At 39.6% G+C, this 16,903-nt stretch overlaps 1 protein-coding gene across 1 annotated transcript in view; it reads left to right on the forward strand.

The window, feature by feature from the left end:
* The first annotated feature begins 456 nt into the window (after positions 1 to 456).
* LOC148068892 (uncharacterized) overlaps positions 457 to 16,903 on the forward strand; it is a 40,195-nt gene continuing 23,748 nt past the window's right edge. The window contains exon 1 of the mRNA XM_087803247.1: positions 457 to 684. Within this exon, the coding sequence (XP_087659373.1) occupies positions 457 to 684 (228 nt within the window). The remainder of the gene's footprint in view (positions 685 to 16,903) is intronic.

Consider the following 16,903-nt stretch of genomic DNA (forward strand, 5'->3'; position numbering starts at 1 on the left):
CTACTTAATTCCCAGCTTAAAAAGTCAAGCGTCAGCCAAAGATTTTCACTCAAAATACAAGTGGTTTTCTGTGGGTTCATTTCCCTTGATATACTGTATATGCAGCTAAAATACCCGGCGTCGCACACGTACAAAAAGTACATTTGAAAAAGAAAAACTTGAAAACAGGGAGAGTTTGAAGTGAATTGTAATTGAGACCATTTTTATTTTCATGGGGTTCTTCCCACTTCCTGTGCGCCCCCTTACAATTTGGCGAAAAAGGGGTTAAAATTCTGGGAATCTCCCTTGATTTTATGTAATATTTATGGTTTAAATGTTTCTTGGGGGGTTTATACTTCTTTCCCCCTTGACTCGACCGAGTGTCATCATCACTAGAAGAAAAAACCAAGTCGTGGACCATGAAAAAAAAGAGAGTAAATCCATCAGACAAGAAGAAACTTCATTATAAAATATCTGATGGGAAATCACCGGCGCTCGTGGATGTTCTACCGTCTCCAGTGGGACGTCAGGGATCTCGTTTCTGCGGCGCTGCTCTTTCACGCCCATGAAACTCACACCGTTCCATTATTGGTCGACACAGAGCTGCAGTCTTTCGGTTCCTTCATGTCCGACCGCGGCGGCGTCGCCTCCTGCCAACATGTCCGTCAGGAGACAACAGGTCCGAACGCATCGCTGGGCCTGATGGTCAGAGTTCTGATGGAGATAAAAACACAACATTCCCTTGTTCCGCTCGTTCGTGGAGCTTTTGAAACCGTTCTACCTGCGGATATGAAAACCAAACATCACAGTATTTAGCGTCTTGAGAACCATGTTGATAAAATGTCAAATACTGCAGGTGAATGTTGAGAAATATCTTTGTCATCAGAACATATCAGAAAATATAGAGAAATTACCATTTATTTTAACCTATAGTTTGATCGTTGAAGACATATAAATATTTAATATGAAATGTACTACTTATTGTCATTATTGAATAGAATAGAATAGAATAGAATAGAATTGAATAGAATAGAATAGAATAGAAAAGCTTTATTCATCCCCAGAGGGGAAACACACTTTCACAACAGCGGAGTTGGAAAAAGATAAAGTGCAAGGAAAAAGAAATAATAAAGGAGAAACAAAATAAAATAAAAACGATCTTAAGAATATACAATTATTTACAAAATTAGAAATTTAACACTATTAACAAAATAAAATAGAATAAAAATAAAATAAAATAGAAATAAAAACGGAGAAAAAAAGAAAAAAAAAACACACGAGAAGAAAAACACTACGGATTAGCATCAGGATATTTAAAGTAGAGAGTTAAATATCCTGACACCAGTTGGGATGAAGGACCTTCTATAACGCTCCTACACTGGGGGGCCTGAGCCACTGAAGGAGCTGCTCCTCCACGGTCAGGTGCAGTGGGTGGAGAGTGTTGTCCCTGATGGAGGATAGTCTGGAGAGTGTCCTCCTCTCTCCCACCTCCTCCACCGAGTCCAGCGAGCGGCCCAGGACAGAGCCGGCCCTCGTGACCAGCCTGTTCAGTCTCTTCCTGTCCCGGTCCGTGCTGCCTGCTCCCCAGCAGACCACAGCGTAGTGGATAGCAGAGGCTACCACGGAGTCATAAAAGGTCCTTAAAAGTGGTCTGCACACTCCGAAGGACCTCAGTCTCCCCAGGAGGTGGAGGCGACTTCGGCCCTTCTTATACACGGCGTTGATGTGTGTGGACCAGTTCAGTTTATTGTTGAGGTGAACACCCAGGTATTTGAAGCTGTCCACCAGCTCAATGTCCGATCCCTGGATGCTCACCGGTTGATGTGGTATATTGGTGTTAAATCATCTTTTAATTTTTTTTTAATATAGTTTTAATATATTTATTTTTTTGTTTTGAAGTTGGATTCGATAGATACAGTTAAAAATGTATTCTCCAAAATGAATATTATTTATACAAATGAAGTTTTAAATTGTTAAAAGTAAAGTAAATTTTGTTTCACAAATGATTTTTGACGTCATACGTATAATTTTTGCTGTAAAAACATTTTAAATTATTTGTATAACTTTGACAATATACACTACAAACTAGTGAATAATGCATTTAGCAATCTTATTATATATATATGTTTGGTGAGATTGTTTATTGTAATATCTTTATTTATTTGTCTTATAATATTCACACAACACTATTGTCTGTTATTGTCGACTGAGTTTCCAACAATTCTCCACAGTTAAGCAGGTTTTATTTATTCGTCTTCTGGGGGCGAGAGAATGAAATCTTCTTGAAATCATCATCTAATCTCTTCTTCACGCACTTTAACAACAGTACACGTGTGCGCCTGAAGGGGCTGCTGTGTTTATCTGATCGTCTTAAATGTTCACAGCGTCGTCTGGTCGTGCAGAGCAAACACATGCGTGAGGAAGAGCTGCCGGCGTTGTTTGCTTTTATCTTAAATATGTCGTCTCCAGATTGTGCAGCCCTAAGAAAACTGGTAATTACCATATATTATCACCTCCACGAGGTCCCGGCGACTCGGGCGGCTGCTTCGGAGGTAATTATATCTCCCAAGTCGTCTGTGTAATCACCTGATGGAGGAAGAAGCTCTGCCTTCATTCCAGGATACAATTCATAGAAACGTTTTTACACTTCGTCGTTAGAAGAGAATCTTCACGTTGAGCCTCGATGATGGTGAAGGTGTAGAGACTTGTATCGAAGTGGAGGGTCTTAGGCTGCAACCCTTTATCTTCCTCCGGTAATTATGACCATTTGCAATTAACAAACAGGTAATTACAATGAATGAACAGGTTATTACAATTAACTAACAGGTTATTGTAATTAACAAACAGGTAATTACAATTAATGAACAGGTTATTACAATTAACTAACAGGTTATTGTAATTAACAAACAGGTAATTACAATTAATGAACAGGTTATTACAATTAAAGAACAGGTTATTACAATTAATGAATGGGTTATTACAATGAATGAACAGGTAATTACAATTAATGAACAGGTTATTACAATGAATGAACAGGTAATTACAATTAATGAACAGGTTATTACAATGAATGAACAGGTAATTACAATTAAAGAACAGGTTATTACAATTAATGAATGGGTTATTACAATGAATGAACAGGTAATTACAATTAATGAACAGGTTATTACAATTAATGAACAGGTAATTACAATTAAGGTACAGGTTATTAGAATTAACAAACAGGTTATTACAATGAATGTACAGGTTATTACAATTAAAGAATAGGTTGTTCCAAATAAAAAAAAGGTTATTACAATTAACAAACAGGTTATTACAACTAAAAAACAGGTTATTAAAATGAATGAACAGGTTATTACAATTAAAGAATAGGTTGTTCCAAATAAAAAAAAGGTTATTACAATTAACAGACAGGTTATTACAATGAATGTACAGGTTATTACAATTAAAGAATAGGTTGTTCCAAATAAAAAAAAGGTTATTACAATTAACAAACAGGTTATTACAATTAATGAACAGGTTATTACAATCAACAAACAGCTACAGACCTGACAAGGCTTGATAAGTTTGTACCTTAAAGCTTAAAGCAGTAATACGTAAGATTGAAAATATTTTTTGTTTGTATTTTATATGACAACTCAGAGTTTGGAAGTCACTTATTGCTGCTTTACGTCTTTACGTATTTTAATGTATAATTTTTCATTGTTATCAATACTATCACTGGAAGGTTATTTAGAGAATCATCGGGATAAAAAACAAACATTATAATTGATTTAAATAATTTAAAAAGTGGTGTTAGTCAGTGTTATTGACAGGTGAAGTTGTCAAAATAAAACGACACAACGATGTCAAACTCTGATACAAACCTCTGTATCAATGTTTGTATTAAACTGCGTTTTTAAAACAAACAAAAACGTTGCTGAAAATATAGTTTAATTTCAGTTTCACCCTAGAAGCAGAATACAGTGTAGAGTACAGAGATCATTGATTTACAAAACCTTGTTTAGTTAACTTGATGACAAATTCACAGGCACAATTTCTATTAGAATTTCCAACAGTCTGTATGCGTAATCGTGCAAATATGGCTGTAGAGATTGTGAAAGAGACAACGCAACTATTTAAGAAGACATTAGAGTAGGATTGCACTAACATAGTGCTAAAGAACATGTTTCTTAGCCTGTTTTAAAACACTTTTTATATTGTTTAAAAATAAAAGTTTCTACAAACGTATTGTTATTGAGGATCGTTAAGGTTAATTCAACATAAGACGCACAGTCTCGGATTTAAGGAAACACAATCTCCACCACGTTACACCTGATTTGAATCCTGCCTGACGTGCACAAACACAGCTCCTGTTGAACGCTCCACTGATCATTATAGCGACTGGTAAATGACTCAGATGGATAAATATATAAATCAGCCTTTATTAGCAGGACTCCTGCTGAGAGAACAAACCACTGCAGTGCTGTCGACGCTAAACGAGTGAGCATCTGGTTTTCACCCATGAATTAATGAGACTTTGTCTGTTTTACTAACTCGAGTGAACTCATGGAAAACTATTGGTACAATCATTCAGAAAAATATGTTGAAAAGTTATTTCTTATATCGTGTTTTTTTAGTGAAGCAACCAAAACTACTGTAGCATTGATACACTGATGTCTCACTGACAGTCAACGATCCAGATGGAGAGACTGGAGTCTATCCCAGTATCATAGGGCGAGAGGCAGGGGACACCCTGGACAGGACGCCAGTCTGTCTCAGGACACACAAAGACAGACAACCATTCACACACACACTCATACCTACGGACAATTTCCTCAAGTTCTCAATCAACCTCTGTATGTTTTTGGACTGTGGGAGGAAACCGGAGTGTCCGGAGTAAACCCACACAACACGTGGAGAACAAACTAACCACACACAGGAAGGTCACAAGTTGGTTGCCCTCCGACCTGGAAGCGAACCGGCAACCTTCTTGTAAATATACAATCGGAATGAGGGACGTTTGAATAAATGCGGATTGAAAATAAACATTTATAAAAATATTTATTATTTATATTATTTTAAAGATTATTGTTTGACTTTGGGCACACAGTGTTTAGCGCTGTCGCTGGTTCGCTTCCAGGCCGAGCCAACTTTTCTGTGTGTAGTTAGTATGTTCTCCCCGTGTTGTGTGGGTTTACTCCGGACACTCCGGTTTCCTCCCACAGTCCAAAAACATACAGAGGTTGATTGAGAACTTGAGGAAATCGTCCGTAGGTATGAGTGTGTGTGTGAATGGTTGTCTGTCTTTGTGTGTCCTGAGACAGACTGGCATCCTGTCCAGGGTGTCCCCTGCCTCTCGCCCTATGATACTGGGATAGACTCCAGTCTCAGGGATAAAACGGTAGAAAATGAATCAATGAATGTTTGACTTTCCCTTTCAATGAACATTATATTTTCAGTTTAATTTCTATCAAATGTAAAGGTTGTACAGGGTATATTTTTAACTGAACTACAGTTTTTTGAGCAACAAACATGTTTAGAAACAACAGCAAAACCTCCGACTCTATTATCCTCCTCTTTTTTTTCTTCAGCCGTGACTCTGTGCTCCACGTTCAGTGTCGTCCTCTTGCATGGCGGCAGCTGTTGTGTTATTCATAACTCACTGATCTAAATGAGCCTCTAATTAGGCTGCGATGTTTGCGAGCCCGACTCCCTCCTCATCCATCCATCCATCCCTCCATCCATCCCTCCATCCCTCCATCCCTCCATCCATCCAGCCCTCGCTGCAGCCTCTGTTCCCTTGTTGTCCCCGAACACAGCCGGAGACGACTGGGAAATAAAAGGCACGAGTTTCCTTCATTTAATTATTAAAGAAGAGCAGCGTGTGATGAGAGCGAGCGCAGGAAGCGAGCGCAGCTAAACGGAGGTACAAACATGCCGACCCAGCAGGTGTCAAAGAGTCAGAGAAAGGGAAGAAGATGAATTCTTAATTGGCTGCCGAACGCGCTGGTGTCGCGGCTCTAAAACTCACAGTGGCGTCGGTGTGTTTGCAGGCAGGAGCCGGCGAGCCGTGGCCCCCGCCGAGAGCTCGCCTTCACCTCGCGCTAATTTCCCAACTTTCAAAGCTTGTAAACTTTATCTAATTATACTCGAGTCGACTCGGTCCCTGGGCCGGGATTTTTTGGCAGGTTGCGTTGTTAATTTATGAAAAACAAATGTGAAATATGCAGATGTCTTTTGTCTGAAGCAGCTGTTTGGTCGTGGTGCCAGGTTTCAATCAGGCTCTCGAGGGAGGCCCCGAGTGTGCGATCTGTGGCCAAGGCCCCTGTTTGATGTCGGCCGGGGACGGAGGGATAGCGACACACAATCGTCCTACTGTATTTGTGTGCGTCTCTGTGTGTGTGTGTGTGTGTGAGTGTGTGTGCTCGATAGAAACTACAACTCACTGCTTTTCTCTCTCGTTTAAAAAGATTCCGTTCATTTTTTACGATCATTTTGTCGTTTTATATTTTAGAAATCAAAACATACGAGAGATTTCAACGTGTCGTATGTGAAACTAAAGGCTTGAAATGTTGTATCAGATGAACGTCATCAAGGCCACGGATCCTTATGAAGGTAAAAAGGTAATGATTCATTCATGAATTTAAAAATAAAAGACCTTAATTCAAAGGTCCTGAAGCAACTTTGCAAAAGTCTTAATAAGTTGAACACATGATAAATAACATTGTATGTTAGTACTAAATATCACAATATCTTGAAACATGTATTTGTTTGCAAGTGAATCCTGATTTGAAGTACTTTTCTATGATTGACATAATAAACTCAAGAGTTTTAATATCATTCAAAATCCAGAAATAATAATTTAGAGTAAACTGTAAATTTAGGTTCACTTTAGATTAGACTCAATACAGCGGCTTGCTTTATTTAAGTCAACACGATAATTCATTTATATAATGTTGTCTTGAGGAGGCTCCACTGATCATTTAAGTTAGATATGTTATACCACAAGTTATGAGTGTCTTGAGACATAACATAACATCGTGGTATAACATATCCAGGAGGGAATTTAATTGATGTTATTATTTGTCTTTTTTTTGTGGCAAAATATTGGTTAAAGTTGATTTTCTTTGTCTGTTAATAGTGCACATGATTTTTAACATGTCGTATCTATTTTACTTGCTTTAGCCTTAGATTCAACAGGAAACTTCGGTTGAATAGCCCTGTTCCTAACTCTTGTGTTGTCTCTGGGTCAATGTGACACAAAGGACCGAAAACAAATGTTTTTGTGGTATCCCTTGTCTTGTCTCTGGGTCAAGGTGAACGACCTCTCTGGCTTCCATAAAAACATATGCAGTGGTAGAGGTCGTTCACGTACTACGGGTCACATTGACCCTGAGATAAACATGGGTTAAAATATTACCCTATGACGAAGCTAACACTGACTTTCACCCATTCATCCAAAAATAGGGACAATAATTAGTTTTAAAAAGAAAATACCACAAAGCTAGGTATTTGGTATTAGCTGCCGTTTAAATCCTCCCCTCTAATCACTCTGCTGAGATGTAGTTCCCACTTCACTCTGTGTTTTTTTAGTGACTGATGGTTCTGGATGACTGACACTTCATCCAATTACGACCATCCATCAAGACTAACAGTCGGTACACTTTAACGATATACCAACGGAACTATATCACATTAAAAAGGTAAAAAAAACGTTGTCTGTTCTGTTGCACTAGGACTTTTTGAGCAAATTTAAAAATGACACAAACTATGAAAGTCTATTTGTCAATAATTGCCAGTTGACTGCACAAAATTTAAATATTTTATATCGTAACCAAAATAACACTATTCATTTAAAACATTAAAACATAAGGTTTAAAATAAAACTACAAGTAGAAACCACCATTAACTCTACTCTTGTTTTAAATTATTCAGTTGGATCAAGTTTTGAATCAAACATCGATGTCCATCAGATGTCCGTGAGTGTGTCCTAGGTCTGACCTCTGACCTCCTCCCAGCCTGACACACACCACCTCACCAAGAGGAAACTCAAAGCGCTCACCAACTCCCAGAACGATCCACCGTCAGTCTCTTGTCTAAACCGAGGCGTCGTTAACGCGAGACATAAAGTTCGCTCGATGCCAAGCCTCATTTTTATTGAGCGTGTTCTGACAAACGTTGTCAGCTGTAGTCATCGCTAATTTATGGAGCTCATTAACTGTCGCGGAACACATAAAAAAAAATGCAGCAATTATCATTTATCTTGATATATTATTTACAAGGGATCGTTTTCCTGCTAGTCGGGAACCGGGGGGCGAGAGACTCGGGGGAGGGCATGGGGGGGTGATGTGGGGGTGATGTGGGGGTGATGTGGGGGTGATGTGGGGGTGATGTGGGGGTGATGTGGGGGTGATGTGGGGGTGATGTGGGGGTGATGTGGGGGTGATGTGGGGGGGGCAGAGGTTCAGTGACAGCTGGCACCGAGAGGAACGAGTCAAGGTGAGGAAAGACAAGGAAGAAGGGATGAATGATTAATCGCTTTTGAGATTAGAATCATGATTTAAGGAAATCGCAAAGGTTGTCGTTTAATTTAACTTCATATTAACTTTGGCTTTCGACCCGACACGTAGTCATGTGACTCACGAGTGCCGAAACATTTGGGTTTAACCTGTTGCTCGATGGCGTCAGGCTGGACAGAAGCTGACGAGACGACCAGTGTGACAGATGGACGGAGTGACCAGAGCCTCAACCTTGTGGGAGCAGATATACCAGCCGTCACCACCGACCTCTGTACGACTCAAAACAAGATGCAGAAATAACAAGTAGAGAAGTTTTAAGAAACGGGCAACACATCAAATGCACAATGAAATAACCTGTTATCTAATACAATTCTTCCTCCTACTGAGATCCGGCTATGAAAGACTCTGACGAAGGCTGCATTTTACTATAAGCTGAGTTCAGTTTAAATCCTCCCCTCTAATCACTCTGCTGAGATGTAGTTCCCACTTCGGTCTGTTGTTTTTTTGGCTGCATTTTACTGTAAACTGAGTTAAACGTAAAAAAACAAAATATTTAACGACAAAGAATTGATAAAATATCCTCACAAAGCAAATGGCTGTTGTATTCCCATGGATCTTTTGTGCCTCGATGTCTATGCCGTCAACACGGAGTGGTATAAGTGGTTTGAGGAGACATAAAGCTGTTGCTATTTCAATACATTCGTGCAACGATTTTTAACATGTCGTATCTATTTTGATTCTGTTAGCCTCACCTTACAGGAAACAGTAGTAGAGCGGTGACCGACCCACAGTTCGGACGTTCCTCCGAAAATCTGTCCCTGAATGACCCTAACCCTTTTGTTATCTCAGGTTCAAGGTGACCCACAAGGCCCGAAAACAAATGTGTTTCTGGTATCCCTTGAGTTGTCTCTGGGTCAAGGTGAACGACCTCCCTGGCTTCCATAAAAACATATGCAGTGGTGGAGGTCGTTCACCACAAGCATATCTGTTTTCGGCCTCCGGGTCACATTGACCCTGAGATAAACAAGGGTTTAAAATATTACCCTATGGCGACACTGACTTTAACCCAGTCATCCAAAAATAGGGACAATCATTATTTAAAAAAAGAAAATACCACCAAGCTAGGTCTTTAGGTATTAGCTGCCGTTTAAATCCTCCCCTCTAATCACTCTGCTGAGATGTAGTTTTCTCTTCTGTTGTTTTTTTGGCTGCACACGAGGAACCAAACTGTGATTAGTTCGTTTAATACAGATTCAAAAATGCTGACTGGGTCTTAATAATGACTGATGGTTCTGGATGGTTGACATTTATCCAATTAGAACCATCCATCAAGATAAATGACAGTCGGTACACTTTACGTCTAAATGAACTATATCACATTAGATAAGGTAGAAATGTATTTTTTTTAAAGGAAGGACCTGAGGGTTAACCTCCAAATTCTCACGTTTAATCAGATCAATCTTGATCTTAAGATTCACCAGGAATACGATCGGACGTGCGAACCATTAATGTGTTTGTCGGTGTAAAGTAACGCGTCAACGAAGGCGATATGTTTGATTCCGTCGCTCTAACAAGCTGCCGACGCATGAACGCCGAACCCATCGCCTTGTTTACGGCTCGCCCGGATCCCTTCGCCGCTTATCGACGAAGCCGTACGACCTGCGATCAATATATAGAATATGTGACATATTGAATATCAAAGAGAAGAGATGCGAGTAATTCAACGTCGTCTGATCGATCGCTTTGATGCTGGGGGCAAAGGTCACGTGTCACAGCTTGATTTAAACTTGTGAGCAATTTACAGAATATGTATTTTGAAATATACAATATTTTATGTTAAAAAAAATAAAAGAATCATCTGGAATATGTATTTGTTGTTTGATGAAATTACCATTAGACTTACACTGTAAATAATATAATTAAAACCAGGAACATGTTATTATTACATTAGTTGTGAGACTCTTTATATACCGTATTTTCCGGATTATAAATCGCAGTTTTTTTCATATATTGTCCGGGGGTGCGACTAATACTCTATTATACTACTAATGGAGCGACTTATGTGTGAAATTATTAACACATTATTACCAGTATATCATTTCACATGTTATTTTCACACTAAACCACAAGAGGGCGCTCTAGGCCTGTGTTGATCATTTCCACGTAGAAGAGGAAGCATCTTCTACCTCCGGAGTTAGTTAGTTGTTTAAAAGTGACACGAGGATGAAGAGTTATTTGGAGTTACACGGATGGTTTGGTAAACTAGTTAGTTATTGATGCTATAGTTCTCTGAATAACTCTTCATATGTTATGTTAACATACCAGGTTCTCACTTCATGTAACGTAACATTATTCTGTTGTTGCCTCTAGTTTTATTTTAAATTGTCTTTCAAGATCACATGTCTGTTCTTGGATTTTATCAAATCAATTTCCCCCAAAAATGCGACTTATACTCCAGTGCGACTTATATATGTTTTTACTTCTTTATTATGCATTTTATGTCTGGAGCGACTTGTACTCCGGAGCCACTTATAGTCCAGAAAATACGGTAGTTCATTTATTTGTAAATACTCCCAGTAACAGTATCAGTTAGTGTATTAAATACGGATGAAAAATGCTGCTAAAGTCCCGACACTCACCGATGGATTCTCCATCAGCAGCGACACACACTATCATCGTCACATGATGAGTAGCTCGTTCTGATGCATCGTTGCCAAGTTCTCCATATGAAACTTTGCAAAGTGATCACAGTTGATGACTAAACTTCTGGGGATATTGATGGACCGGAGATCCTCGGAGTTCTAACTGCGGCAGATGATGTCCCTGATCTGCTCTAATGTCCTGATGTTTTGTTCTGCTGCTCATTACAGACGCTCTGGCTGTTCGTCACAACAACGTCTCTGTAATTAACGTGGTGAACATCTCGCTGTTGTTTTCCGTCCTCACACTCTGTCTATCATCCCTCTTTTCTTCCTCAACACATCTGTTTATTTATCACCTTCTTCCTCGTCCAGATCCATTTTGTCTTCAGGTTTTTTGCCGTTTTAGTTTTTTCTCTCCCCGTGGCTCCGTGACAGACGACTAATTGAATGACGAATGTTCCTTTATTATTCTCTAATTGAACAGCTGCTTCGCTGATTGGCTGAAGCCGACGTGGTGGTGACGCTGCGATTGGATGAAAGGTGTCGTGTTTTGGGGGAGCGAGGGTTCCTGGCAGCCGTGTTCGCTGCTCTCCATCTGTCCCTTTAACACACACAGAAACAGAGGGGGCCCCCCCTTGCACCCCAACCTTCCTTCACACAAGGGGGCGACGTGGGGATGCGGGTGTGAGCGAGCGATGTGTGTGAAAATCCCAATAAATTATGCAAATGCTGCCATTAAGAGGCAACATTAATATTGTGAGTCTTTTTTCTTTTGTGTAAACCTGAACCTTCTGATCAATCGAGTGCAACGTTGTGCTGAATTAACGTCTTTATACTCAGAATTGTTTTGAAACATTTTGTTTTTAACTGGATTTAATCTCGTCGGATCCCTTGACGACCACGAGGAACATTCTTTTAAAAGTCCAGTTTTTTTTTTTGTTCCTACTAATAAAAAACAGAAACATTTTGTTCTAACATCCTGGATTTATTCTCGTCTGATTCTTTGTTGTCCACGTGTCCGAGTCCAGTTGTTTTTTACTTCTTACTGATAAAAAATAGAAACGTTTAGAAACCATCATCTCACTTGTGGCTACATTACAAAAAGATCAACACTTTTTAAACTGAGTTAACAATTGGAAATATTTGACTCAGAAACTAGTTTTTTTGGCAAAATATGTTTAGAATGTAGTTCCTGTATATTTGGTTTTAAAAACACGTATGTGCAAGATTATCTTGTCATTTTACTGTCAATCTTTTCAAACAAAAGACTTAAAACTTACATAAACTTGTATTTATAATTACATTTTTTAAAGTGTTTGGTATTAGTTTTACGATTAATTTGTCGATATATTATTGAATAGATGTTGTTGATAATAACCAAGATCACTTCAGTTCTTGCATCAACACATATGACATTGTACTGGCAAAAAAAAGGTATTTTAGGCATTCCATGTTTTCGTATCTGTCCAGGTGTCACATGACACATGACTGAATATGTATGAGCTCAGGTTGGAGTTAAGAAAGTCATACAATAATGCTGTTAGCATGACATCACATCAGGTCCCAACATATTAAGATTCGGGACAAATTTGGCAGATTCTACCTTTTTATGTGGAAGAAAAAAACAAAATGTAAAGCCTTGTGTTATCTCAGGGTCGTCTACCTTTGACCCAGAACACAAGGGATAAAACAAATACATATGTTTTTGGGCCTTCGGGTCACTTTGACCCTGAGATAACAACAAGATTAAACTATCTTCTGCAATACCGTTCAAACTCGTCACCCTTGTAGTATTTTCACTGCATTAAATCTTTATTGTTTTTTGAGAATCCATCACCAGGACGAGTTAGTTTGAAGACAACACTTGTACGGAATCCCTTGAGGGCCATAATAAGGTAATACATGTTGGAAAATACAAAAGGAAATAAACGTGGAATCATTTTATGAATAGTTGAATGATTTCATTTCGGTTACAATATAAGATACTTACATTATGTACAGTCAACTGGCAATAATTACACTTTAAACAAACTCTATAACCGAAGAAAGAAAAAGGCTGAAGCTTGTAATCCATCAAATAAACCACAATATCAATGATATAAAACAGAGGAAAACACAAAAATCAAGCTAAATTAACTCTAAATTTGTCCTTCTTATTCAATTCACATTTCAGTCATTTTACTTTGTAATCCTCAAGTATTTAACCTTTTAATGTTGTTCTGAACTCAACAGTGTTTTTCACGATTTCAGTTCAACACAAAGTCCGTTCAATACTTTATCTCCCGAAAATGAAACATCTATATTTAACATTAGTTCTCACTTTACACATTTCAAAGACACACAACGCTCTTAAATTATAATTGTTTACAGTTTTAAAAAATGTTGAATACAGATGTTTTTGTTCTTTTAATATTTATAATGTTTTTATTTGTACAATGTCTAAGAATTTTAAGATGCCAGACTTTATACGTCATTTATTAGTATATGTTTAATTATAACTATAAACTTTTATATTACGTTCTCAGATTTCCATTTTTTGTCATTTAATTTTTATGATGCTAAACATCTTATGTTAGTTAACGTTACCCCAGTAGTCAGGGGTCAACAGTGAGGTCAGGCCTGTTGTCGTTGGTTCGTCCTTGTCAACGGTTCTACTCCTGACCGGTCCGACTCCTCCTCCGTCTCTTCTGCCCGGTAACACAGACTCCACCACAAGGACACGGATCTGCGCACACGTGCAAAAAGCGCATCGTCAACGTCGACACAAAGACGAGAATCAAACGCACAAACATATGGACGCACACTGGTGGGTGTCTTGAACCGGCCCTGACCTGACAAGCAGGACGATGAAGATTAATGCGTCCGCCCTGAGTGACAGGCCGGGGAATTGAAGGGCAGAGGGCCTCGTTAATCAAGATCTTGACAGGTGCCATTCAGGCCCTCAGAACAATCCAGGCTCGCACACACACACACACACACACACACACACACACACACACACACACACACACACACACACACACACACACACACACACACACACACACACACACACACACACACACACACACACATTCCAGGCATCACAACTCTGCTGTTTTTCTTACCACGTCCACTTTTCCGGGCGAGCGGGCCGACGTTAAGCACAAGCAAACTTAATCATGCAGACCCCGAATTAAAACCCATTCCTCAGAGCTGCCGGCACAGAAATAAGAAAATCAATCGGGCGCTTGGCAGGGCAGCCCACAGTCGCAGGCTCCGGGTCTTTTCCACTCTCGTCTGAAGACGCCTCGGAGCTGAATGATCGTTCATTAGAATTTACCAATAGTGCCAAGTCCCAGGATCATTACTTGCCAAGCGTTAATGATGAATCCTGTGATCCTTCCTTCATTTTCTTTCTTCTTCAGACATTATCATCCATGAGAGATGAATGGATGGATTTAATGACGACGTTTTCTCGTCCCTTCTTAGTCCATGAAGCTAAAAACCTGAACGTTCTTGGAAGGAAATGACTTTGTATTCCAGACAAATGTTGATGATTGGAGCTGTTGTTGTGATATTGTTTGCAGCTTTAAACCGAGAAAACTGTTTATTTTTCCGTGTAAATTTGTTCCATGTATTACAGGGGTTTACTCCGGGTACTCCAGCTCACAAGCAGTACTTTTTCATGATTACTTGTGATACCATGATTAAAAAAAATAGAAACCTGTACTTTTAAGTGCACAACTTAATCATGGATGGATGGATGGATGGATGGATGGATGGATGGATGGATGGATGGATGGATGGATGGATGGATGGATGGATGGATGGATGGAAGGAGGGATGGATGGATGGATGGATGGATGGATGGATGGATGGATGGATGGATGGATGGATGGATGGATGGATGGATGGATGGATGGATGGATGGATGGATGGAAGGAGGGATGGATGGATGGATGGATGGAGGGATGGATGGATGGATGGATGGATGGATGGATGGATGGATGGATGGATGGATGGATGGATGGATGGATGGATGGATGGATGGAAGGAGGGATGGATGGATGGATGGATGGAGGGATGGATGGATGGATGGATGGATGGATGGATGGATGGATGGATGGATGGATGGATGGATGGATGGATGATGGATGGATGGATGGATGGATGGATGGATGGATGGATGGATGATGGATGGATGGATGGATGGATGGATGGATGGATGGATGATGGATGGATGGATGGATGGATGGATGGATGGATGGATGGATGGATGGATGGATGGATGGATGGATGGATGGATGGATGGATGGATGGATGGATGGATGGATGGATGGATGGATGGATGGATGGATGGATGGATGGATGGATGGATGGATGGATGGATGGATGGATGGATGGATGGATGATGGATGGATGGATGGATGGATGGATGGATGGATGGATGGATGGATGGATGGATGGATGGATGGATGGATGGATGATGGATGGATGGATGGATGGATGGATGGATGGATGGATGGATGGATGGATGGATGGATGGATGGATGGATGGATGGATGGATGGATGGATCCAGTACTGAAACAATCTGGTATCTTTGTATGTTTCAGTGAATTGTTAACAAATAATTACCAATGTATGTCGTTATTGCATTATTAAGTACTAATGATGTGTTCAGGGAAATGTCCCTAAATACTTGCCCCGAGTAGCTGGGACACACACCAGCCCTGGGCTTTGGTACCAAGTAACGTTTGGAGCCGATTGTCTTTATCAGTTTGACTCTAGTTCAATAAAATATTGCACGAGTTATACAGTTTTAACAGTGAAAGATTCAAGTTTAGTAACCATTTCTCTTACATTTGAATCAAGTGAATAATTAGTTCCAAATGAAAAAAACTGACTTCATCATTTCTTGTTGGATTTAGGGTTCTTTGAGAATACACAATACGGTTTGTTTTTTTGTAGTGCTCATGTTTCAAGCTCTATTTATTTTTGGAATATTTTCAAAAAACATATACCAGGGCTAGCTAGCTAAAAGCTACTCATCACTCACAGCAATTTAGTTCCCAATATCCTCCAACAATATCACTCTTTTTGAACGTTTCTCAATCTCATCATGTACTTTTGTAACCAACCTTTTGTTCTAATGATTCAATACAGTTTGTGTTTGACTAGAATTTACAAACCATGGATCAGATCACTGATGGAAGGTCTGACCATGAATAGATGTGAAAGTAAGAACCAGAATTTTAAAATGATCCTGAAAGAAACTGACAGCCAGTGAAGAGTTTGAAGGAGAAATGTGAGTTCTTCTACTAGAGCAGCCAGTGAAGAGTTTGAAGGAGAAATGTGAGTTCTTCTACTAGAGCGGCCAGTGAAGAGTTTGAAGGAGAAATGTGAGTTCTTCTACTAGAGCAGCCAGTGAAGAGTTTGAAGGAGAAATGTGAGTTCTTCTACTAGAGCAGCCAGTGAAGAGTTTGAAGGAGAAATGTGAGTTCTTCTACTAGAGCAGCCAGTGAAGAGTTTGAAGGAGAAATGTGAGTTCTTCTACTAGAGCGGCTCAGAATTCTGGCTGCAGAGTTTTGTATGAACTCTGCAGCCAGAATTCTGAGCCGCTCTAGTAGAAGAACTCACATTTCTCCGATCCTTAAAACTCTTCACTGGCTTCCAGTTTCTTTCAGGATCAACTTTAAAATTCTGGTTCTTACTTTCAGATCTATTCTTGGTCAGGCACCTCCTTACATCACTGATCTGATCCAGCCTTACACCCCAGCTCGGTCTCTGAGGTCTGTGGA

Source organism: Callionymus lyra, chromosome 11 (assembly GCF_982586985.1).
Source record: "Callionymus lyra chromosome 11, fCalLyr1.hap1.1, whole genome shotgun sequence".
Classification (NCBI taxonomy): domain Eukaryota; kingdom Metazoa; phylum Chordata; class Actinopteri; order Syngnathiformes; family Callionymidae; genus Callionymus; species Callionymus lyra.